The sequence below is a fragment of the Narcine bancroftii genome, chromosome 6 (assembly GCF_036971445.1).
Source record: "Narcine bancroftii isolate sNarBan1 chromosome 6, sNarBan1.hap1, whole genome shotgun sequence".
Taxonomy (NCBI): domain Eukaryota; kingdom Metazoa; phylum Chordata; class Chondrichthyes; order Torpediniformes; family Narcinidae; genus Narcine; species Narcine bancroftii.
In genome coordinates, this window is record NC_091474.1 from 134,009,733 (window position 1) to 134,035,605 (window position 25,873).

Genomic DNA, 25,873 nt, shown 5'->3' on the forward strand with positions numbered 1-25,873 from the left:
AAGAACTCACATGAAACCGACCTTGACGGTACATGACCAGAATGAAGACAGAAGTGACAAGGAGCAGGAACGCAGGGAGACAGTGGGCAGAAGTGAGATGTTGAGTGCTAGCACTGAACCTGGTTCAGATGCAAGGGGAGAAGTGGAGATCAGGGTGACTGGGAGATTTAACAGTTGACCTACCCGGATTACTGTCAAGGCCCGTGATGTCTGGGGACTTGATTCCAACGGCCTGGTGCCGCCTATTTTGACAAAGTCCAGGAAGCTGAGCCCTGGTCATGAACGGCAGCGACTCTCTAATGGGCTAAGTCCTTTACGTGATGCCCAGGTACCAGGCAGAGCACAATGGACAGCCTGCTGTTCCCCACTCCGCTCCCAATCCAAACTATCCTGAAGAATCCGATTCCCTGTGACCCGATCAAAGATTTCTGGCAGTCCCCTGTCACTGCCAGGCACCTGTCACCGTTCATATGCACATTCGACCGACCAGCCCGCAGACTGCAATCGGCGACTGCGTGAACGGAGCTGTCTTTGGTAGTGGTGCCACCGGCACCTCATCAGAAGCAATGACGGCTGTCCCTAATTGTTCTTTCTCTCTTCTCCTGCGCTAAAATATCTATTCACGGTGTTCCAGAAAATACTCAGCGTGCCATCCGCATTTAGAAGGCACTTGTGCGAGCGTCCAACGACCTCGCTGGCATTCAAGCGCCTCTCTGGCTCTCCCTGGTCGCCGAGTGGCTTGGATCCCAAGGGTACCGGAGTACCGGCAAGCTGCGTGTCATGAGGATCACCAACTCCGATGGATGTTGCTGATCCCATCCACGCCGCGAATGGGGTGTTCTGAACCACCTCCTCCCTCAACAGTTCAGCCATAAACATTTCTCGAGTGACTTCCGCTCAGTCCCACACCCCGTCGTTTTCCAGAATTCATCTCGCCACCGATGCACAATGTTAAACTTCCTCGTCCTTGCACACCAGTGAGTTCCAGTGACTCCGCTCCTTCCTAAATCACCCGAGAAACACTCGGTCCCTCGTCCCCCCCTCCTCGCGCCTGGCAAGAGTGAACACCCTTCACTAGCTTTCCTCCTGACATTTAGCGATAACTTGAATGCTCCCCACCATCAGGCTGCCCGGCTTCTTGGAAGTTATGGGCAAACACCTCCGACCGTCACACTCCCCCGCATCACCCTCGCCACCCCTCCCGTCCCTGAGGAACTGAGCAGTAAAATAACTGCGACTGCTGCAGCTGGCAATGTTGTCCGGAGTCTCACAGGCATAAGCCCAACCAAGTCAGCTTTGGATGGAATTATGACAAAATAGGGCAGAGGAGGGGAGGTTTATTTCCTCTCTCTCTCTCCCCCCCCAACCCCCCACCACCCCCCACACACACACTCCTCCCGTGGTCCCGCTTGCTCAGGCTCTGCCCACTCTCTATCAGTGGGCTCCGAAGGCTGTGTGGAATGCCCTCAGGGACGCGATTGCATACGTTAATACGGCTCTGGTTCCACCGAGTGTGACGTGCAAACGCAGCCGCATCCTGAAGCCAGCCTGCTCTCTCTACTGTACCAGCCTCCGCCACTCTGAACATATTTCCACCCGCCACTCCCCCACCCCCTCCTCTTCACCAGCTAGCGATCTTTTCCTCCATGTCTTCTCAGGAGAGTCCTCCAGTGATCTGAATCTATTTCCGCAGCGAGCGAGGATCCGAGCCGCCTCCTTTCTTTTTTTTCCACATTTCGAAATCTTGTGATTTTTTCCCCCCCTCCAACAAGATCCGGTTAAATATAAAAAGACCCTCCTGCTGCATCGGACTGGGTCCTACTTGGGGGAAAGCGAGAGGGAAAGAAATCCCCAGGAACCATCGCATTCTGGAGTTTAATGGCTTTCAGAAGAACCGTTTCCAATTGTTGACTGTAATTGTCGGGGTAAAATGGGAAGAGTTCGATTCGAGGAATGGAAATCTTCTTACTCTACGCTGGACAAACGTGCTAGCATTGTGAAGAAGTAGCCACAGTTTTCGGATTGTAAGGTAAGGAGCAAGCTGTTTGTTCTTCTCGGTCTTTGGCGTCAGAGCTCACCGTGATTCGTATGCGTATATACTGCTTCAGTGGGTGACAGGCACCATTCATGTATCTTTCCAAATCCGTCTGTCCCCGGGAACTGTCCTTTTCGTGGTTTTTTTTCTCTCTTAATTAAACATCCGGAGACAAATGATCTTGGCAGATTTGAACAATTAAGTTGGGCTGAGCGGGATGGCGGGTGGGAAAGGTTGGATGGGAAACGTAAAGGAAGTTGAGATGGAAGTGAGCCAGTGAAAGAGTCTCAGCATCCAGAACAACTTGTACTGACAGCGGGGCTCTGGCGCCGACTATGTATAAGACGGATAGACACCGCTGCTGCTTTTGCAATATAAACTTGTGCGAACGGCTTTCATTGGACACCTGTGCTTTTTTTTTAAATAAATACTCCGACTTAAACCTCATTTGGACTTTTCATTGGCCTTTACTGAGTGAACCGAGCTCGTTATCGGACAAACTTTTTTTTTGGTTGAATAAAAACGAGTTGAGTTGGATCCCGAAACTTCTGTGAAAAGACAATTGCGGGTGGATCTCAGTTTTGGCCGTTGACGATGAGCTGGGCGGATAATGCAGAGAGTGTGGATGTGGTGGGGAGGCTGCTGTGACATCCTCTGGTCGTCCGGCGGTGACTCAGGGGGAGGATGCAGTTCTGCATCACATCTCCTGGAAAATTGGGGGCTGAACAACGAACCCGGCAAATATGTGTTTAACAAGATCTCCGATTGCACGGAACGGGTGACACCTTACTTTCGCGTTCTTCGGGACAGAATATATTTTACTGAAACAAAGATACCATTGTAATCAGATTGCATTTGTCATCTAAATGGACAAAGGGCAGACAAGTCGGAGAGTGAATATCTGCGCAATATTTGCAGCTCTGTAAAATCCCAAAAATTTTAATTCCTCACAGTGAGCGTTTAAATTCGAGCACTATTGACCCGTGCACTGTCTGTACAGCCTGTTCTTTCCTAGTTTGTTGAGGTTACACTCACATCATCGAAATTCTATCGATGCTAACATGTGTAATAACAATGAACACACAAGCTGTTAATTTAAGCGATAGCAAGGAATACCACTACAATATTTTGACATTCCTGGAGATTTTTTTTAAAGCTTCTTCAAAATTCAGTGGACTTCCTATTACAAGCAAAACTTTTTTTTAAATCGGATGCAATGACCAATTTAAAAGGGAAGTCTTCCTTTCAATCGTTATTTCTGGTAGAATGCTCAGGACCCTCCCATCCTCATTTAATATTCAAGAAGATGCGCATTGTTTACACATTGTGGGCCCCATCGGATGACGTGACCTGGAATGTAAAGACTTTTATCACTAAAAGAATATAAAGTTCATTCTGACACATTGCAAAGTACTTCGCAGAACCAAAGACGCAGAGTTAACTTTAAAGGAGGAATTTTATGAGGGAAATGCACACCGTGAAATATAAACCATGTGTATTTACCGAGGGTATTTAACTGCAAGTCTTTATGGTTAGAATGAAATTTAGAATGCTGACAAATGTCTAACTTTTAGGTTTCTACGCTGGTTTGTTCACTGGAGGTGCATGTAGCTTTTTATCCCTGTTTTGAATGCGAGAGCCCGGCCTAGTTGTCTCAGGTACAACCGTCAGAACATTAAAATATCGTTATAATACTGTGAACGTGTTGGGAATGCTTTACACACTATACACGGGGAAATCACGAATACACAGTATTTTCGAACATCATATTAAAAAGTACATCGTTTGTTCTTAAGAAAATATAATAAAATTATAAATTGCACAATACTGATTCAAAGCAGTACAATCTTTTAATCGGGGCATCATTTTGATGACATTTTTAAGATCCAGAGTGGTTTTTTTTTAATTTTTATAAAAAAACGACGTGCCTCTTCCTGCACGCCTTTTTTTATATGTACGGCGTTTCAGGCGTAAAGTGCAGTGGGTAATGGAAAACGTCCCCCACAGATACCAGATGACACCGGCTCAGCTTCGCAACGCTGCGGAGTTTCAGAATGTCCTTTAAGTTGCAGAAATAAAAAGTTTATATATTTAATGGAACGGCCGATTGAATGTCTGTGTGGAGCAGACTTGGTCACAAGGGTTTGTGCGCAGATACAAAGAATGGGGGTCGATGACGGACGATAATTCCTTTAAAATGAATGTTGAGCACTCATCAACAGCGGGTCTTACATCCAGTCAAGACGATGGTTACGTAAAAGAAAACACTTACTTAAATCTGGCTATTGATCCGCGAGGGATGATTAGAGTTATACCACTTACTTATTTTGTAGCAATATGTGTTTAACTTCCTAAATTATCCTTATAATTTGGTTAACTTGATATAAGACAGACTTGATGACGGGGTAGTCTGAAGGACTACTGCGCCGTCTTCAGCTACCCTCCACTCACTCAGCAAAGACTCTGGAATAACATCCGCGTGGCGGCGATGTTTTCTCAGTCATCAAACAAAAACCTCAGTGTAAAATTCAAGCCATTGTAACAATGATAGCTTAATATTAATGGTGAAATGATCACGCGGGACGTTGATCACCGCTGTCAGCGACGAGCCTGCGGTGGCCTTCCTGAGTTGTGACTTGCATTCTAATCTTCTTCCCTTCCCCAGGCCAAATGACATAGGATGAGGGCCTTTGGTGACCTGATGACTTATGTGTTTGCAACCCATCTCCTGGTTATGGTTGGATTTAACGTTGCCGAGGACCTGTGCTCCACCTTCGTGAAAGGAGTAATTTATGGATCGTATTCGCTCAACGAATTATTTCCTCAAAACTCCACCAACTGCACCTGGACTTTGGAAAACCCAGATCCGACCAAATACACCATCTACCTGAAATTTTCCAAGAGGGACCACGATTGCTCCAGCTTCTCCCTCTGGGCATATCAGTTCGACCACTATTCCCCTGAGAAGATCCGGGACCTACTGAGAAACGCCAAATCTGTCGTCCACCTGTGCCAGGCAAGGACTTTCTTTGTATTTTTGGAGTTTGACAAGAACTTCATCCAGTTGCGCCGCCTGGTGAAGTCCGGCGTGACGGCGGGACACCCCCGCGGGAAAGGGCAAAGGGACCGACCAACTTTCGAGTTTCTGGTCTTGAACAAGGTGAGCCCCAGCGAGTTCGGCTGCCAGGTACTCTGCGGCTGGTTGGAGAGTTGCCTGAGAGCCGGGGGCCACGATAGAGGAGGAGGAGGCGGCAAGAGCGAGTCGGAGGCGGGCTCATGTGGGGTGATGGACGCCAAGTGCAATTGTCAGCAAGATGTGATGACGGGGGTGGACGGGCTCGATATGGTACTACCTCTCAATGCAGATACAGAGGGCTGTCTCTCCGCCCGCCTCCACACCTCTCACATATGCAACCTGACCGAGGGCAAGCGGGCGCCTAGAAAAGGTAGGCGACCTTATTTTACGTCACCGCATTGGGACTTTCTGCTCCAAAACACTGGAGGTACCAGCTATTACAAATTATTTGACGCATGTATTATAATTGTTATAAATACTCCACATAATTAAAGGGTTATGATTAATAATGGGTATATTGGAAAAAAAATGTCCCATTCATGGGTTTAATAGATTTAAAATCTCAAGCAATAACATTGAGAAATAGTTAAACATACGTTTTTTTAAGATTTGGGGCATTTTCTGAAACGATAAAGCAAGTTTGCTTTCCTAAAATTAGAGACTTTTTTTGCATGAAGAAACCATGTTTTATTCCCCGGATATCTTCACATGTGTTTGTCTTTTGGATTGCAAACTAGTTTGTTTTACAAATCAGAACAAAGTCAGAAATCCTAGAGGATCATTGTGGGCTTCTGAGGATATGTCAAAGAAAATCCACGAAGAAAATAAAAGCCACCCAGCTCATATTTGACGTGACGCGGGGACTGGGAAGATGATGAGTATTACCAGTGGGGTGGAAAGAATTTAGATTTGTGAATATGCCAATTAATGATACTGGTTGAGGATTCGCGATATTCGCTCTCCTCTCGTAACAGCTCAACGCGGTGGTGCCCTTGTGAAGAGAGGGGCTGAGTTGTAGGAAGAGGGTACTGAAGTGTTTTGATCGGCCATTGAATGGTGGAAACAAGCTTGAAGGGCCGGCTGGCCTCCTGCTGTTCCTGTTATTCACATTTCTCTAAAATGCTTGCCTTTGAAGGTGATGGGAAGAGGGGATTAGTAATTTTGTCTCGAGGCTGCTCCCTTCCTTGTTAGATACCTATCTAACAGACATACGGGGAGGGGGAGGGGAGTCCATGGACCAGAATATCAAAAGTTAGAGTTAATCGAGGTCCACTATTTGCATCACACCGTATCCAGTTTAACAGCTCAGCAAAGACGTTAGACCATTAGGAGGATGACAGCAAATCATTCAGAATCACAGTGATGTCTGGAATTTTGTCTTGGACACAAATTTCCAGCATCTGACATTTTGATTTTCAAGTAAGGTTATTCCGTGGATTGGTGCTGAAGAAATTTCATTTCTGAAACAATATTAATTAACTTGACCAAAACCCTGTATACTCTTTCTTCTGGGATTTTCTCACTGCACAAAGACTGTCAGTTCGGAATAACCCATTCTCTTGCTTTTGGTAAACAGCTCTTGCTCAATTAAATTATTCATAACTGTGTTGTGAAGGAGTCTATTCCCATGTTGCTTATATGCTGATAGCTCACGTTATCACAGTAGACCCCTCGATCATTTCTATTTAAAATGGAGAATGCATTGCCTGGCTATGTTAATTATGTAACAGCTTTGGCAGTTAGGAGAGAGGGGGGGATATCTTTATTTTCTCCAACGTCGTAAAAGCAGCTGAAACCTCCCCAAATTGTGAGCTGGCACTGTGCTAATGAGAAAGGACAAACTGTCACCGCTGGAGATTCTTCTGCCCGTGCGTGTTATCTAATGGCTGGAGTTTGCAGCCCCCGGGAGGAGCTTTGAGTTTTTGTTCCGGGTTTGCCGAGTGCCAGTTTAAACAGCTGCCTTTCTCTTAACGATTTATGGGCGAAAGCAGATAGCTGGACGCTTAATTGTCAATACAGGCGCTGCAGAGAAGAGTGGGATGTAGCCATGGGAGGCCATCGCTGAGAGTTGGTGGTTTTTGACTCATGGTGTTACTGTTAATAAGTTGCTGCAAGAGCATTGGTTATGGTATCTTGGTTTCCTGAATGTGAGCCGGTCTTTCTAAAAAAGGACGATTCTCAGCCCACCGCCGAGATACAAAACGTTCTGTCTCTCTCGCTGAAAAGGCTCTTTTGGATGTTTTATTTTTGTTGGCTTGCTAGATTTGTTTTACACAAATTCGCAAGTAGAGCTTTTGAATGTCCTGAGCCCGAGTGTGGGGAGGGAATGAAAAAGTGAACTATCTGGTTTGTTGCAGGCAGGTGATCTTTCTGTCACCCGTGGGATAGGAAATCAGGCCACCTCGTCCAGAGCAGGGAATCGGGCTTTCAGAGGGCTGGCAGTGGGACAATGGGCCGAATGGACAAAGGTTTCGTTCCATTTGATTTAGATCCCACGAAAATATGCGGCGTCGCAAAACACACACACACAAAACTGCAGATGATGGAGTCTGGAACCGAAACGTTGGCCTGACCATTTCTGGACGATGCCCGACCCGCCGCGTTCCTCCGCCGGCTCTCTCCGCTTGTTTGGAGTCCAATGTTTTAAACACGCCCGCGCTTTCTGCGCTTTGCATTTTCTTGATCGACTGGACTGATTCAACGAATGAGCCCTGAGCAGAAAGAGGAGGGCGGAGCAGGGTGATCTGTTGATCCAACTTCTCCCATAAGAAAACTGTGCCGAAGTCATCTTCACAGGGGATCTTGCTCAATAGTTGCTGGATAGACGCTGGGATCCTTGGAGAGAAAGAGCAAAGTGTGGCACTAATTTGGCAACTGGGGCAAGGAGGCGGAACAGCTCAGCTGGCGGACGGTGTCCACGGAGCAAGCGGCGTTTCTGCCTTCAGCTCACCCGCTGCACTCGGTCGCATTCGTGTGACATCTGCGCCCTCTGCAGCACGTCGGCAGAACCAGCCTTCCCACCCGCGGGCCCCGGACACCGTCAACTGGCCTTGCCCGGATGCTTTGTTCGGCACTTGGGCACCCGCTCGCCGTGTTCCGCCGCTTCCAGACGGTGACCCTGCGCAGTGGGGACATGAAACAGTCCTGACACCAGCCCCCCGATCACATCCCACGTAAAATAGCCGCCAGTGGAAGGAAAAAGCACCGAGGGATCGAGCTCAAACAATGCTGAGAGCCGCTTTTGGCATCTTTGTTGCATTTGCAACCTTGGTATTTGCAGATGGTGCTTTGAACTCTATTGGCACCGTTAAATTCCACGCCATGGCACTCGCGTCTAATTGGAAACATATCTGATGCTCAGTTTTCGGTGTGTCCAGTTCGCTGCTTCGGTGTAACAACTCCAGGACGTTTTTGACACTGTCGGTACATTTCGTCCAGGTAACATTCCTGAATGTGGCTGCAGAACCGTAAACAGCAACGCTCACTTGACATTGTGGTCAGCGAACGGTGTCCCAACACCGAGCTTCGCTCCCGTGATCTTCTTTCTCGCCGACACCTTAGTGAGTTAGTACACACACACACACAAACAACTATGTCCAACTGGGGATCTTCTCCCGAGGACCTCCTTGAGTGGTGTTTGCGTATCTCCAACCCAGGATCTTCTCCGGAGAACGTTCGTGCGTGATGTGCGCGTGTGTCCTCCACAGGATCTTCTCTCGAAATCGTCCTCGAATGGTGTGTGGCCATCACATAACTCCTCTAAGGACCGCCGAGTGTAGAGTGGCCAACACAGGACTCTTCTCCCAAGAACGTCAAGTTTTAATAATCCATGCAGTTGCACCTGAAGACCGTTTTGCAGTGCTACTCCTCGCAGAGTGTTTAATCCATGCGATGTGTTATGGTTCTTAGTGCATCCAATGATCAATTTGTGGAAAGGTGCTTGCTGACATGACAGGACTTGGATCGGGATTGATCTGGAACTTATGTGCCCAGAGTATATTGTAATTAAACCAAAGGGGAAAATATCCCAATTGTTATTTGTGCTTAAAATTGGCTCATCCAATTCACGTACCAGATCTAAGTAATAATCTTTTATACTTGGATCAAAAATAAATCATACATAATGCACAGTATTATAAATTATAGCCATGGTGTTAAAAATGTATTTACTTTAAGCTAAGTAAAGCAGATGAATTTGAGACTCAGAGCAGATACCTTTTGCAATGTACCACATGTTTCCCTCTTCCAAGCAATAATAGTATTCATGTAACATTAGTACAGCAGAATTTTGAATGCACATTGAAACAAGCCATAGTCAGGTTAACAGTCTGACCATGAAGCCCCCCCACCCTCCCCTTCCCCCACACAAGTATGCACACACTATGCCAACACACCCACACAATACATACACATACCCTACATGCACACACACCCCCCATATATACCCCAAACACATCCACACCACACCCACACACCATACCCATACACACCTCACACCAGACCCACACACAAACATAAACACAATACACACACCCCCTCACACAACACACACGCGTACGTACACTTACATACATCAAGGGGTAAGCAGGTTTGTTACATAGTCACAAACTCACATTCCAGACTTATGTAGACACTATATAATGTAAATACACACAAGTAATTCCAGACAGTTTTTGTTCCATTCCATGTTAAAGAGGCACCTGCCCAAGAGGGTTGCTGAGATTAAGTGCCCCTTTCAGGCATGAGCAATAATTCCTCATCTCACAGTCAGCTGTAAGGCTAAGTATTGCTCCAATTCCATCAATAAGTTTGCCGATTACATCACTTTTGTAGGAGAGATTTCATATTGTGATAGGACAAAGTACAGGAAAAAGGTAGGAATTCAGGTGGCTTGGTGTCAGAACAACAACCTTCGATCAATGTCAGCAATATGTAGGAACACAACATTGACTTCAGGAAGTGGGGTGGAGCACTTGCCCTGTCTGTGTTAAGGTGCTGAACTTAAGATGGTGGAGAGCTTTAAGTTTTTAGGAGTTAATATCTCACAAACAATCTGTCCTTGTCCAACAATCTTCACCCTGCAATCAAGAAAGTGCACCAACATCTCTACATCTCCAGAAGCCCGAGGAAATTTGGCAAGTCCTCAGTGTCTCTTCACACCCTTTTATAAATGCACCTGAGAAAATATCCTGCATGAATCATCAGAGCTTGATATAAGTATCAGTCTGCCCAAGACTGCAAGTAATTGCATAGTTGTGAACACAGCTCAAGTCATCATGTAAACCAACTTCCCTCATAATAGAGTACACATCCCACCTTGGTCACACTCACTTCTCCCTCCACCAGAACAAAAGGTGGTCAAGTTTTAAAATGTATCTTCAGATTCGAGAACAGTTTCTTTACTTTTGTTATTAGATCCTTGCATGAACATGTCATTAGTTAAAAAAATTGCCTTGCACTGTTTAACTGTACTTTTCTCTTTAACACTATACCCTTTGCCTTTATTTTATTGTGTTTCTATTCTTCCTTTACCTGGTGTTCTATGTAAAGGTTGACTTGTTTAGATAGCATGCAAAGCAAAGCTTTTCACAATGTCTTGGTACATGTGACAATAAATAATTCAATAAAATCATGGAGAAAGATGTGAAACTAGCACCAGGAAGTGAATATTTGTTCTCAATATTAAATGAAGGAAACGTTAAGAGATTTTGTTTAAATTGCCTCTAAAGTATGGTGCTCCAAAGCACAAAATCATGAATGGTTTATTATATCACACACTGCTTTCCTTTCAATATCCCAAGGGCGACACGGTCGGCAGAGCGATTAGTGCAACGTCTTTACAGTGCCATTACAGGTTCAAACCCTATTCTGTTCATTCTCCCAATGTCTGTGTTTTTTTTCTCCGGGAGCTCCAGTTTCCTCCCACACTTCAAAAACGTCTGAATGTATAGATTGATAGGGTGTAAGTTGGGCAGCACGGACTCATAGGGCTGAATTGACCTGTGATTGAATTGAATTGTGCTGTATGTCTAAATTTAAAAAAAAAATTAAATTTAAAAAATCCTTTGATTCCAAAAACCATCATAAAATCCATCCATCTTTGTTTTGAATGCCATCATTACTATGTCTCTACAGCCCTTCGACATAGGGTCATCCAAAGATTCACCATTCTCTGATTGAAGTTTCTTCTCATTTCATCTATTTATTTTGAAACTGAAACTCTGACCCACCTCCTCCTGCAACTACACTCTTCAACCAAGGGGAACATCCTTGCCTTATTTACCTTGTCAAGCCCTCAAAGAACCTTTATTGTTAAAAAAAATTCTAGAGACAAAGAGCTTCACCTGCTAAGTCTCTCCATACAACCTTTTATCCCTGGTATTTTATACATTATCCAAAATATTCGAAGATAGTTCTGTGAATGCATTTCAAGCACATTGATTCAAGTCTGGCAATGTTACTGTGTCTGATGGTCCCATATTGCACACTACATGTTTATGACAGTAATTTAACAAGGCCTTCAAACCTTTTCCATACTTTTTCCAACCCACATGAGCACTAAAGTCAAACTGCTCTTTAAGGATGTTTCTCCCAAAGTACAGTTAAGACAGCAAGGCAGTAAAGGCATTTTCCATGAAAAAAAAACAAAATAATGAATCTCCATTAACTTTATTTTACAGGCTAGAATCCTTGTTTTTGTATTTGAAGAACACTGCATGTAAAAAAAAATCCTTCAAATAACTCCCCTTTATCTACCATAAAGGAAGAAGATTAACATTTTGTTTTGAAAAGACATAAATCTGAAATGAGGTTGTAATGCATTCTAATATACTGGACATCTTTATTTCACAGGAACAGTGTACAAAATACAAACAAAAATACTGTAAAAACTCAACCGATCAAGCAGCATCAACGGAAAGAGAAACAAATACATTTTCAGGGTTGGTGACCCCTTTGTTTCTGCACTGAGTTTTTACAGTATTTTCTGCTTTTATTTCAGATTTCCAGCATATGCATTTTTTATTTTCATCAGATATTCAAGCCAGTTCTTGTGGTGGAATTGTACGCAGATACATTTTCTCATGTGTACCCCAAATCTATTGCAAAATTTCTCTCCAGCTTGAAAATTTCAGTTGACTAGGTATCTAACGTGGCTTGACGAGTGTTTTTCCGAAAGAAAGCCTCCTTCACATTAGGTGCCTAATCAAGTGTTGACCATGAACATATACAAAATTCCCCATTTCAATTCTAATCTATTTGACGTTTTTAAAAAAAGGCAACCATAATAAGCACTTGATCATCATTTATGCTTACATTTTAGTCTCTAGTGCAGATGGATATTTAAATCTCTTTACAGCTGTTTGTCTTTCACTGCAAAATAAAACATATCAATTTGCCTTTCTTGGACCCAAGGTGAATGACCTTAGACTTCTCCCTGTTATAAACCACCTGGCATAATTTTCCCCACACAATTTATGCCACTTTATACCTTCATATCTTTGCCTATTGAACTTACTAAGTCTTGCTACTTAATATTATCTAAAAAATTTATATTTAACAATTCAAATATCTAATTAATAAAAATGTATAATATGATTTAAAATATGTCCATCACAGATTTTTGGGGAATGACATTTTTGAAATACTGTCATTAAGGAATATAATTTTATAATTTCCCTCTATATTTGATTTCCAAGTCAATTACTAATTTATGTGGCAAAGTTACCTTCAATTCTGTGTGCTTGTGCTTTTTTTAAAAAAAAATCTCATGTGCAAGTTAAATGCATTTTGGGGATTCACGTGGACACCCCCTCCAGATACTGCCTAACCATCCTTCCTGTGTTATCTTATAAAATGCAGATATGATCAACCTATCAGATTCACGTTGCCTCTTTCTTGGCCAACTGATACATGTTTGAATGCTCATTCACATTGCCTCTGGTAGAGTTGAGTAACCATGATTACATGGTCAGCTTAGCGGTTCAGTCACAGCGCCAGCGATTGGGACCAGGGTTTGAATCGCACGCTCTTTGTAAGGAGTTTGTACATGGGTTTTCCCCGGGAGCTACAGTTTCCTCCCACTATTTGAAACCTACTGGGGGTTGTAGGTTAATTGGATGTAATTTGGCAGCACAGGCTTGTGGTCCAAAATGGCCTGTTACTGTGCTGTACAGGGTATGTTTAAATTTAAAAATTTAAATTTGGACATAAGATGCATGGAATCTATTCTGTGCTTTGCTGTCATTATAGATGACAATCTAATGCAATCAACTTTTTAATCATATGGATTGAAACTGTGTGGACCTGGAAATTTACTCACATTGAGCACCATTATTTTATGATCATTTTACTATAGTCAATTTTTTGGTTCTTACATCTTGTAGGTTCTTTTGTAAGCTCAACTTCCATGACATCTGCAGTTTTCCCTGTGGCAGCTCTTGCTCTATCTGCATTTGTCTTTAATGGACCTGCATTTCTAGTTTTTAATCTTATTTTGAACATTTAATATTATTTTGAGATCACAGGCAGAATTTTTTTCACTTTTATTTTGCACAAATTATGTTTATGCTCGACTTTATTTGCTATTCACTGTTTTTCAGTTCAACTGATTTCCTTGCATTTGTGCATTACATTATTATTATTTTTTTAATTAGATGTACAGCCCATGAGCCTGTGCCACCAAAATACCCCAGTTAACCTACAACCCCTGAACGTTTTGAAGGGTGGGAGGAATCTGGAGCACCAGGATGAAACCTATGCAGTCATGGAGAGAATGTACAAACTCCTTACATACAGTGCCTGACTTGAACCTGGATAAATTTAAATTTAGACACTCAGCACCATAACAGGCCCTTTAGGCCCACAAGCCCATGCTGCCCAATCACCCAACTTTGCAGACAATGCAGGATTTGTGTATCACTCTCCATCGCTGGCGCTATAACAGTGTTGTGCTAACCATGCCATCTGATGTTGTCTCTCTAATAGCGGTGTGATATTACTATTGGTTTTCTTTTAATTTGATACCATTTTAATAATGGTCGAATATTTACTAATGTCTGTCGGGATTTACCCTTTCCAAATTAATTACTAATTCCTTTGATGCTTTCCTTAACACAAATTTAAAACTATAGCTTAAGACTCTCCCTTTTCTCAGAGATCATATCATCCCGAAACATTAGATTGTTAATTAATTCTGGCTCCATACACTACTAAAACAAGTATGGCTTGTTCATTTCTTTTGGAAACTATTCTGAAAACATCCTAGAGATTCATTGTCTTTGCTTCGAGATCTCTATTATTTCTCTTAGTCAGTGAGAAAATTATAATCTTTGATTACAATTACATTATTTTTATCACACACTTATCAAATTTTAATATTTACTTACCTTCCATCGATATCATAACAAACGGTCTATTGAAGACATGTATAGATTAATAGGGTGTAATTTGGGCAATGTTACTGTGTCTGGTGGTCCCATATTGCACACTACATGTTTATGACAGTAATTTAACAAGGCCTTCAAACCTTTACATTACTTTTGCCAACCCACATGAGCACCATCTCATTACTAAAGTCAAACTGCTCTTTAAGGATGTTTCTCCCAAAGTACAGTTAAGATAACAAGGCAGTAAAGGCATTTTCCACAAAAAAAAAACTGTTCTTTAATGTCAACATTGTTATTTCCACTGTGAGTTCGTCTTTATTGAAATCCTTACTTTCTACATCTGTAATTGTGTTGCTTCCCAATATTACTACAAATGCTCCTTTGTCAATGCTTTGGTTCTTTTTAAAGATTCTATTGCCTGAAATACTTATTATTTCATTAAAACTATCATCATTAGTTTTCTATCTGCTGGTTTCTTGATATAGTCCTTATTGTGATTCAGTAAATGTTTTACGTGGAAAACAGGATTTCAATATAAAGTGGTTGCACAATCATAACAATTTATCATTTAGTGGTTATATAAATATGAATATTTTTGATTTCAGACAAGTTCAATTCCTTTTGTGATCAGCTATGTTCTCCAGTTAAAAGCTTTCCTTGAAGAATTTGTTGCATTCAGAAATCTCATGAGAAGCTAAGTTACAAAACATTATGGCGACTGCTAAAATCTATCATATTTTACCACCTTTTTACAGATTGTTTTGATATTTCTTGTTGAACATCAAGAGCTGATGTTGTCAATGGGATTACTGTTTAAAGCCATTGCTCAGTCCACAAGGCTGAAGTAACTCATTCAACATATATAATTAATACTGATGCGTTTATGATACCACATCTACCGCTCTTTCTTTATCCTCTGACTTCAGTCATTACTTGACTTATAGGGCTTATCGGGCAAAGATACACTTCCTTCTTCTGATTTCCACCCTCCAAATCTTCTTGCCCAATGTGCATGTGTGAGGCAGCCAAGGTATTCTTGTCAATAAAACAAGCCATGCTTCAGTTCATTCCAAAGAGGTTGCATAAAACAAAGGACATATTAAAATTTTGGTTAGATATTTTGTTACCAAGGCCAATCAATTAATTTCAATTGGGAAAGCAACAAGTACACAGAGTGAGCCAGTGACATGTCCTACATTTGGAGCGCCACGATTGGCTCAACTTCAATTCTCTCCAGTTCACTACTGAAATGAAAGGGTTAACAATACATTTTCCCATCTGAAGCATAGAATCATGAATTTTACTTCACAAAAACAGATCTTTCAGTCCAACTTACTCATGCCAACCAAATTGTTTGCTCAGGTAGAAGAATGGCCATTGCCACATCTGTCTTGGTGATAGTTTAATCCTGTTTATGGTTTTATTTGAGGAGGTTGCATGCAAATACAAGCATGAGAAGAAGGGAACTAACACTCTCTGATTATTGGTGAGATTGCATGATCCAACAACAAAGATACCGTTACCACCAGGAAGTTTGTTGAAAACACTATTGGCATCATTTGATTGATCAATGAAGAGGCAGACTGTTGGTCTGTGGGCCTTCAGCATCCTTCCGAGCATCTGACATCATTTTTGAGTTGGAAATCCAGCTAGATGGTTAGTTAGCAATCTCTCCTGTACTCCTTTTCCTATTTATGCTGACAATTGCATTTTACTGCAACTTACTAAAAGGTGAATTTCCCATTGAGTTTATCTGCAGAGGTTATATTAGCTGACTAAACACAGAAATTCTGGGCCAAGTTTGAACATCAGACTCTGCCACCGACTCGTCAAACCCACAGAAGATATTCTCCAGCTCCTGCAGCAAGCTATACATAGAAAAGTGAACTCCCAATTGCCAGACGTTACAATGCATCATAAAAAAATTCATAGCATTGTAATATCATATAATGCAGATGAGCTCCTCATAATAATGCCAGCTCTCTGAAAGAGCTATCCAATTAGTTCCACAACTTTGCACATTCCCTGAAGTCATGCATTTTTATTCTCCATGACTTTTTCAGGCAGTGCATACCAGATGCATAATTTAAATTCATTCCATTTCACTCTCAAATTTTATATCAATTTAAGTCTATGTCCTCTAGTTACTGATTCTCTTCCAGTGGAAACACAGTTCCCTTATCCTTTCCTTTATAACCTTTTACAATCTAGCATTCCATGTCTAATTTGGAGAAATGAATGAGTGTATCATCAAGGAGCTGAAGAATTAAAAATATACCAGATTTCTCCATTCCAGAATCCCAATGCTCATTCCCTCTCTCTGGGTGCTGCCTATTGCTGTTGGACAAACTCACATGGAGATATTAAGAAAGAATATACAGTCAAAAAAATTCCAAAAAGTACCTCCTTGAAGATATGTAGATCCTAGAACTTTACAGCACGGAAACAGACCCAAATTGTCCATGCTTTTTTCCCTTGGTTTTTTGATATAAATTAAACAGTAGCCAGGAATTACACTTAAAAAGATGATCAATGGCAACACCTGAGCAACACACTTCAATACTGACCTCCAGTGCTGTGTGGAGTTTGAACATTCTTTCTGTCACCACATGGATTTCTTTCAGGTGCTCCAGTTTTCTTCCATATTCCAAAAACATGTGGGTCTGTACCTTATTCAATCAATATAAACTAACCCCAGTGTGTGGGTGAATAGCGGAATCTGTTGCGATGTGCAGTGAAAGTTGGGAGAATAGAACAGAATTTGTGCAAATTGGTGTTTCATAGTTGGCAAATATTGGTCAATTGAAGGGCCCTTTTTCAAGCTGTTAGACTCTACACATTCTGTCTTATTGATAGTTCAGAGTAAAAGCAGTTACAGTGCAATACTGAGTCAATACGTAGATTGAATAAATCAGCAAAACTGAAAATGCATTGAATATAATTTATGCTCAAAAAACGGTCATTTTTAACACAGAATTGAAACTGAAGCCAAATAGAAGTAGGAAACTGTTTTCTTTGGTATGCGATTATGATAAGGGATTGCCCAACTATATGCCAGCTTTAAATTCAAACTTACAGGTGATACATTTACATGACATGTGTGATGATACAAACATGATCTTTATCAGTCAGCTCATATCAGTCGTGTCCATGTTTGTTCATACTTATTTTCTTATGACAGAGAAAAAGGAGATTTGGCCCATCGCGTCAATGCTGGGTCTCAGAGCATTCCCAGTTTATTTCACTGTAAACTATTTTTTCACACGGGCCCATTCACACCTTCTAATTCATTAACCAGCTTTCTATACAAGGAGCAATTTACAGTGGCTATCAAATCTATCAACCAGCAGGTCTTTGGGATGCAGGAGTAAACTGGAGCATGGAGGGGAAAACATCATCACAGCAAGTACATACAAATTCCACACAGACAGCAGTGGGCAAACCTGGGTCACTGGAGCTGGGAGGCAGCTGTATTACCTGCAGTGTCTCTGCATCTTTTTCAAGTCCTGTTCTTATTCTGAGGACATCGTAGATTAAGTAAAAATCAGACCGAGCTTCTACTGCAGGAAAAGAGGCAGAATTAAGCCACCTGGACTTTGCATATATTTGTTTGTGGTGCACCTTATCTTCTTTGGCTTGGCTTCGCGGACGAAGATTTATAGAGTCATATAATTATACAGCATATAAACCAGTCCCTGGCCCAACTCGTCCATGCCAACCAAGGTGCCTTCCTGACCTAGTCTCATTTGGCTGTATCAGGTCAGTATTCCCCTGAAATGATCCATCAATGAACCTGTCCATATGTTTTTTGAAAATTTAAGTATATCTGCCCCTACCACTTCCTTTGGTAGGTCATTTCAAAATCCCATCAACCTCTGCATATAAAAAGGTCCCTTTTAAATCTTTTCCCTCAAACTAATTCCCTCCAATATTCAACAGCCCGGGATAAAAGACGTGATTATCTACCACATATATGCTATGCCCTTCATGAGTTCATAAACTCCTAAGGCCACACATAACTTCTTCTCTCAAGGGAAAATAGTCTCAGTCTATCCAGTCTCTCCTTATAACTCAAGCCCTACAGTACCTGTAACGTCTTTGTGAATTTTTCTGCACTTTCTTGAGCTTAATCACATTCTTCCTATGGTATGACAACCTGAACTGCACACAATATTACAGATGCGATCTCACCAATGACCTACCCACATTCCTAGAATTGATTGAATAGATAGTGAGAGATTACTTAAAATTGGAGAGTTGTTACCCTGTGTTTTCATGAAAACCTACTTCCTGATAAGATTTTATCCCCTCTTACGAAGGCTGTTTCAGAATTAAGACAGGTGAAAAGATTGAGATTCAGATCTGATGCATGGGGTTGAATTTATCATGAGAACAGGAAGCTCAAATATTTTCAGCAATTTATTAAAATCATGATACATGCTCCCTAATATCCTGAAACATTTGGTTCATTAAAAGCTATCAATAACTAAATACAAGTTTAAACTGAATTGCCAATTGTGCAATAAAATGCAGAATTACCCCAACATGTGGGCATAGAAGTATTTCTTTCAGTCCAATGAGTCTAACACCTGTTTTTAGAATGTATCACGTGTCTTGAACCTGGAAGAATCTTAAATTACTATAATAAAAAATAGGAATGAATACTCAGCAGATCGGGCAGTAACTGTGAAGAGAGAAAAAGTCAAGACTATATGTTGATGACCTTTCATCAGAACCTGATGAGTACTCCCAATGTCTTCTGATTTAATTTCAGGTTTTCGGAATATTACATTTCAATTGCTCTGAAGAGTTTTCTTTATTTACCCGGTTCATCAACATCTTGAAAAATTTGTTTAATCACCCTAAGACATCCTAATTTCCCCACAGTGTAATCCTCGTTTGTATAGTTTCTCCTTGTATCCATTTCTCATCCTACTAAATCTATATTGCATTCCCTCCAAGGTTAAATATCCTTTGGAAGATGCAATTATTCTCGAAGTTATCCTCTGGTATTTTGTTCCTTGGATCAACACAACTTCTAGCTTTTCACCAACTAACACAGTATCCTTGTATATATATATATATATATATATATATATAACACACACAATGAAAGCCATTTCTCTCAGTTTTTGCTCTTACTGCTTCTTAGTAAGATTTTTTTTTTAAATTTTTTATTTTTCACACCATAAATCACAATAGCCATGATATACACTTTTTCTTTTCCACACATTTACAGTGACTTTTTCTCCCTCCCCCCTCCCTCCTCCCAAGCCACCCCCCCACCCCCCCCTCTCATCCATTTTAGGTATACAATCTAGGTTGCATTAATTCAGTCAGACAATGTTGTCATTCAACAAAAATACACCAGAAATTCTACTGAGTCCATTCTTTTCTTTTCTTCTCCTTCCATCAACTTAGGTAATGTTTGTTCCCGGTAGGTTTTCGCTATTGTATTTAATGTAAGGCTCCCATACTTGTTCGAATATTTCAATATTATTTCTTAAACTATATGTTATTTTTTCTAATGGAATACATTTATTCATTTCTATATACCATTGTTGTATTTTCAAATTATCTTCCAATTTCCAGGTTGACATAATACATTTTTTTGCTACGGCTAGGGCTATCTTGACAAATCTTTTTTGTGCATCTTCCAAGTCAATTCCAAATTCTTTATTCTTTATGTTACTTAGGAGAAAGATCTCTGGATTCTTTGGTATATTGTTTTCTGTTATTTTATTTAATATCTGATTGAGATCATCCCAAAATTTTTCTACTCTCTCACATGTCCAGATTGCATGAATTGTTGTTCCCCTTTCTTTTTTACATCGAAAACATCTATCAGATACTGTTGGGTCCCATTTATTTAACTTTTGTGGTGTAATGTATAGTCTGTGTAACCAATTATATTGTATCATACACAGCCTCGTATTTATTGTATTTCTCATCGTTCCAGAACATAATTTCTCCCATGTTTCCTTTTTTATTTTTATATTTAAATCTTGTTCCCATTTTTGTTTAGTTTTACCATTTGTTTCCTCATTCTCCTTTTCTTGCAGTTTGATATACATATTTGTTATAAATCTTTTGATTAACATTGTATCTGTAATCACATATTCAAGGTTACTTCCCTCTGGTAAACTCAAATTGCTTCCTAATTTATCTTTCAAGTAGGATCTCAGTTGGTAATATGCCAGCGCTGTATCTCCAGTTATATTGTACTTATCTCTCATTTGTTCAAAGGATAAGAATCTACTTCCTGAAAAACAATTTTCTATTCTTTTAATCCCTTTTTTTTCCCCATTTTCTAAAGGAAAGGTTGTCTATTGTAAAAGGGAGTAGCTTATTTTGCGTCAATATTAGTTTTGGTATTTGATAATTTATTTTATTTCTTTCTACATGAATCTTCTTCCATATATTGAGGAGATGGTGTAATACTGGAGAAGTTCTATGTTGTACCAATTTTTCGTCCCATTTATATAATATGTGTTCAGGTATCTTTTCCCCTATTTTATCTAATTCTAGTCTCGTCCAGTCTGGTTTTTCCCTTGTTTGATAAAAATCTGATAGGTACCTTAATTGTGCGGCTCTATAATAATTTTTGAAGTTTGGCAATTGTAAGCCTCCTTGTTTATACCATTCTGTTAATTTATCTAGTGCTATCCTCGGTTTCCCCCCTCTCCATAAAAATCTCCTTATTATTTTCTTTAACTCTTTGAAGAATTTTTCTGTCAGTTGTATTGGCAATGCCTGAAATAAGTATAGTATCCTTGGAAAAATGTTCATTTTAATACAGTTTATCCTTCCTATCAGTGTTAGTGGTAGCTCTTTCCAATGCTCTAAATCGTCCTGTAATTTTTTCATTAGTGGATTGTAATTGAGTTTATATAATTGGCCTAGATTTTTGTTTATTTGCACACCTAGGTATCTTATTGCCTGCATTTGCCATCTGAATGGGGATTCCTCCTTAAATTTTGAGAAATCCGCGTTATTCATAGGCATTGCTTCACTTTTATTTACGTTTATCTTGTATCCCGACACTTCTCCATATTCCTTCAATTTCTTATATTGTTTTTTTATTGATAGTTCTGGTTCTGTTAAGTACACTATCACATCATCCGCAAATAGACTGATTTTATATTCCCTGTCTTTTATTTTTATTCCTTTTATATTATTATCTATTCTTATCGATTCTGCTAGTGGTTCTATAGCTAGCGCAAACAATAATGGTGATAGTGGGCATCCCTGCCGCGTTGACCTGCTTAAGTTAAATTGCTTTGATACATGTCCATTTACTGTCACTTTCGCTAACGGTCCCTCATATAATGCTTTAATCCAATTAATATACTTCTCCGGTAAACTGAATTTTTGCAATACTTTGAACAAGTAATTCCATTCTACTCTGTCGAAGGCCTTCTCTGCGTCTAAAGCAACTGCTACTGCCGGTGCTTTATTTCCTTCTACTGCATGAATTAAGTTAATAAATTTACAAATATTGTCTGTTGTGCGTCTTTTTTTGATAAATCCAGTTTGGTCTAAATTTACCAATTTCGGTACCTGTTCTGCTAATCTGTTTGCTAATAGTTTAGCTATTATCTTATAATCTGTGTTTAGCAGAGATATTGGTCTAAATGACGCTGGTGAGAGTAGATCTTTCCCTTGTTTTAGTATCACTGTAATTATTGCTGTTTTACATGAATCTGGTAAGTTTTGTGTCTCATCAATCTGGTTGATTACATCCAGGAGGGGCGGTATTATTAGATCTTTAAATGTTTTGTAGAATTCTATTGGGAGTCCATCCTCTCCTGGTGTCTTATTATTTGGTAAATTTTTTATTATCTCTTGTATTTCTACTGTTCCAAATGGTTCTGTTAATTTATTTTGTTCCTCTATTTGTAGTTTTGGTAGTTCAATTTTAGTCAAAAATTCATCTATTTTCCCTTCTTTCCCTTCGTTTTCAGTTCGGTATAATTGTTCATAGAATTCTCTGAAGTTTTCCTTAATTTCTTTTGGATTATATGTAATTTGTTTGTCTTTTTTCCTTGTTGCCAATACCATTTTCTTAGTTTGCTCTGTCTTAAGCTGCCATGCTAAGATTTTGTGTGTTTTTTCACCTAGTTCATAATATTTCTGTTTTGTCTTCATTATATTCTTCTCCACCTTATATGTTTGTAATGTTTCATATTTTATTTTTTTATCCGCCAATTCTCTTCTTTTGGTTGTATCTTCCTTTATTGCTAATTTTTTTTCTATATTTATTATTTCCCTTTCCAACTGCTCTGTTTCCTGATTATAGTCCTTCTTCATCTTGGTTGCATAACTTATTATTTGTCCTCTAATGAATGCTTTCATTGCGTCCCATAGTATAAACTTATCTTCCACTGATTCCGTATTTACTTCAAAGTACATTTTTAATTGTTTTTCAATAAATTCTCTAAAATCCTGTCTTTTAAGTAGCATGGGGTTTAATCTCCATCTATACATTCTTGGAGGGATGTCCTCTAGCTCTATTGCCAATAACAGGGGTGAGTGGTCCGATAATAGTCTAGCTTTATATTCTGTTTTCCTAACTCTCCCTTGAATGTGGGCTGATAACAGGAATAGGTCTATCCTTGAGTATGTTTTATGTCTAGTCGAGTAGTATGAGTATTCCTTTTCTTTTGGGTTTTGTTTCCTCCATATGTCCACAAGTTTCATTTCTTGCATTGATTTAATTATAAATTTGGTTACTTTGTTCTTCCTGTTAATTTTTTTCCCCGTTTTATCCATATTTGGATCCAAATTCAGATTGAAATCCCCTCCTATTAGTATGTTCCCTTGCGTATTAGCTACCTTCAAAAAGATATCTTGCATAAACTTTTGATCTTCTTCGTTAGGTGAATATATATTAAGTAGATTCCAAAGCTCCGAATATATCTGACATTTTATCATAACATATCTCCCTGCTGGATCTATTATTTCCTCTTCTATTTTAAATGGCACATTTTTGCTAATTAATATAGCCACTCCTCTTGCTTTTGAATTATATGATGCTGCTGTTACATGTCCTACCCAATCTCTCTTTAATTTCTTGTGCTCCAATTCAGTTAAGTGTGTTTCTTGGACAAATGCTATATCTATTTTTTCCTTTTTCAGTAAATTTAGTAGTTTCTTCCTTTTAATTTGGTTATGTATTCCATTAATATTTAAAGTCATATAGTTCAGCGTAGCCATTTTATATTTTGTTTATCTTCTCTTTCCGTTTTTCCATCATTACCTTTCCTCCTTTTCCATTTCTGTTTTCTTATTTTCAACTCTTTACCAGACAACATTCCTACAACATCCAACATTTTCCTTATTCTCCTATTTCTATCTTCTTTATCCCCAACCTCCCCTTCCCCTCCTGAGTTGTCCTTTATCCCTTGTCGGACAACCACATCTCCCCTCTCCATTTGGATTTGCGAATCCACTCGCAAGCATCAACTGATTTTGCAGTGACCGCTCTTTTCCCCCACCCAGCCCCCCCCCCAGAAAAGATTTCACTTTTTATATGTCACAAAGGTCACTCTTTTAATTCCCTCCTTATTCTCTCTATTCCATTACCTTCCCTTATTAATTCTTGTCTATACTATCTATGTTTTCCTCTAATTACAGATACTTTCACGTATGCCCATTGTCTCTATTCACTCTTATACCTCTTTACCCGCATACATATCAATCGTGGTCATTTTTACCCTCATTACCCGTCTTCATCCCTCAGTCTATTTTTGTCTTTACCCACATACATATCAATCGTGATCATTTTTACTCTCATTACCCGTCTTCATCCCTCAGTCTATTTTTGTAATTGTTCTGCAAATTTTCGTGCTTCTTCTGGATCCGAGAACAGTCTGTTTTGTTGTCCTGGAATAAATATTTTCAATACCGCAGGATGCTTCAGTGTAAATTTATATCCTTTCTTCCATAAAATCGCTTTTGCTGTATTGAACTCTTTTCTCTTCTTTAGGAGTTCAAAGCTTATATCTGGATAAATGAAGATTTTTTGCCCTTTATACTCCAGTGGTTTGTTGCCCTCTCTTACTTTTTCCATTGTCTTCTCCAGTACCTTTTCTCTTGTAGTATATCTTAGGAATTTTACTACAATAGATCTTGGTTTTTGTTGTGGTTGTGGTTTAGGGGCCAATGCTCTATGTGCCCTTTCTATTTCCATTTCTTGCTGTAGTTCTGGACATCCTAGGGCCTTAGGGATCCATTCTTTTATAAACTCCCTCATATTCTTGCCTTCTTCATCTTCCTTAAGGCCCACTATCTTTATGTTATTTCTTCTGTTATAATTTTCCATTATATCTATTTTTTGGGCTAGTAATTCTTGTGTCTCTTTAGTTTTTTTATTAGATTCCTCCAATTTCTTTTTTAAGTCTTCTACCTCTATTTCTGCTGCTATTGCCCGTTCTTCCATCTTGTCCATTTTTTTCCCCATTTCTGTTAAGGTCATATCCATTTTATTTCTTTTCTTTTCTGTGTTGTTTATTCTTCTTCTTAAATCATTGAATTCCTGTGTTTGCCATTCTTTAAATGACTCCATGTATCCTCTAACAAGAGCAAGTATATCCTTTACCTTGCCTTTCCCTTTATCTATTTCACTGTATTCTTCCTCTTCTTCTTCCTCTGGGTTGGCCATCTGTTGTTTCTTTGATGCCCTTTCCTCCTCTTCTTTCTTGTTTCCATTGTCTTCTGTGGTCTCTTCTTGCTGCAGGTGTTCTGCAGCTGTCGTTGCCGGCTGTGGAGATCGACTTCCCAGCTGGTCCCCCCTCCCGTCGGTGTGTTTTTTTTCATGCGAGGAGTCGCGCATGCGCGGTTGCGCACTTTTACTCGGCTCTGTGAGCCATTGTTGTAGTTCTTTTTCTACCGACCTGAGGTAGTGGGGTCCTCTCTCCACCGCGGGCCTCTTCGGACAGGTAAGGCCTTCACCTTTTTCCTCCGTTGTCTTCTCTTCCTCTCTTCTTTCCGTTGATTTTGATTTTCCTCCTTTTGTCTCCATCTTCTTTCCACCTTTATACTCACTTTTCTTTAACTTGTATTTCTGTGCCTTTGTATTTTCTCTTGTTTTTCCCGACTTTTCTGGAGAGGGCTGGAGTTCATCGTCCGGGCACTACTCCATCACGTGACTCCTCCCCCCATATACCTTCTTAGTAAGATTTAATGCTGCTATTTGCATTGTTCTAATACTGCTTGCTCTTCTGCCCATATCAAAAGCATCCTTTCTTAACTGAGAAATTTTGAGGTTGTCCAGAATATTTAAAAAAGTCACCTTTACATTTTCCATTAGTTCTCTTCTGTTATAGGTTTGAGTGCAGACTATAATAAAATAATGTAGGTTAATTATCTGACTGT

At 40.0% G+C, this 25,873-nt stretch overlaps 1 protein-coding gene across 4 annotated transcripts in view; it reads left to right on the forward strand.

Moving 5' to 3' along the window:
* Nucleotides 1–1,454: 1,454 nt before the first annotated feature.
* Nucleotides 1,455–25,873, forward strand: part of LOC138736496 (adhesion G protein-coupled receptor B3-like) — a 156,425-nt gene continuing 132,006 nt past the window's right edge. For 3 of the 4 annotated variants that reach the window (XM_069886132.1, XM_069886131.1, XM_069886130.1), the window contains exons 1-2: nt 1,455–2,029; nt 4,701–5,481. In XM_069886132.1, the coding sequence (XP_069742233.1) occupies nt 4,716–5,481 (766 nt within the window). In that variant the 5' untranslated portion in view covers nt 1,455–2,029; nt 4,701–4,715. The remainder of the gene's footprint in view (nt 2,030–4,700; nt 5,482–25,873) is intronic. The other variant, XM_069886129.1, reaches the window with a different exon arrangement.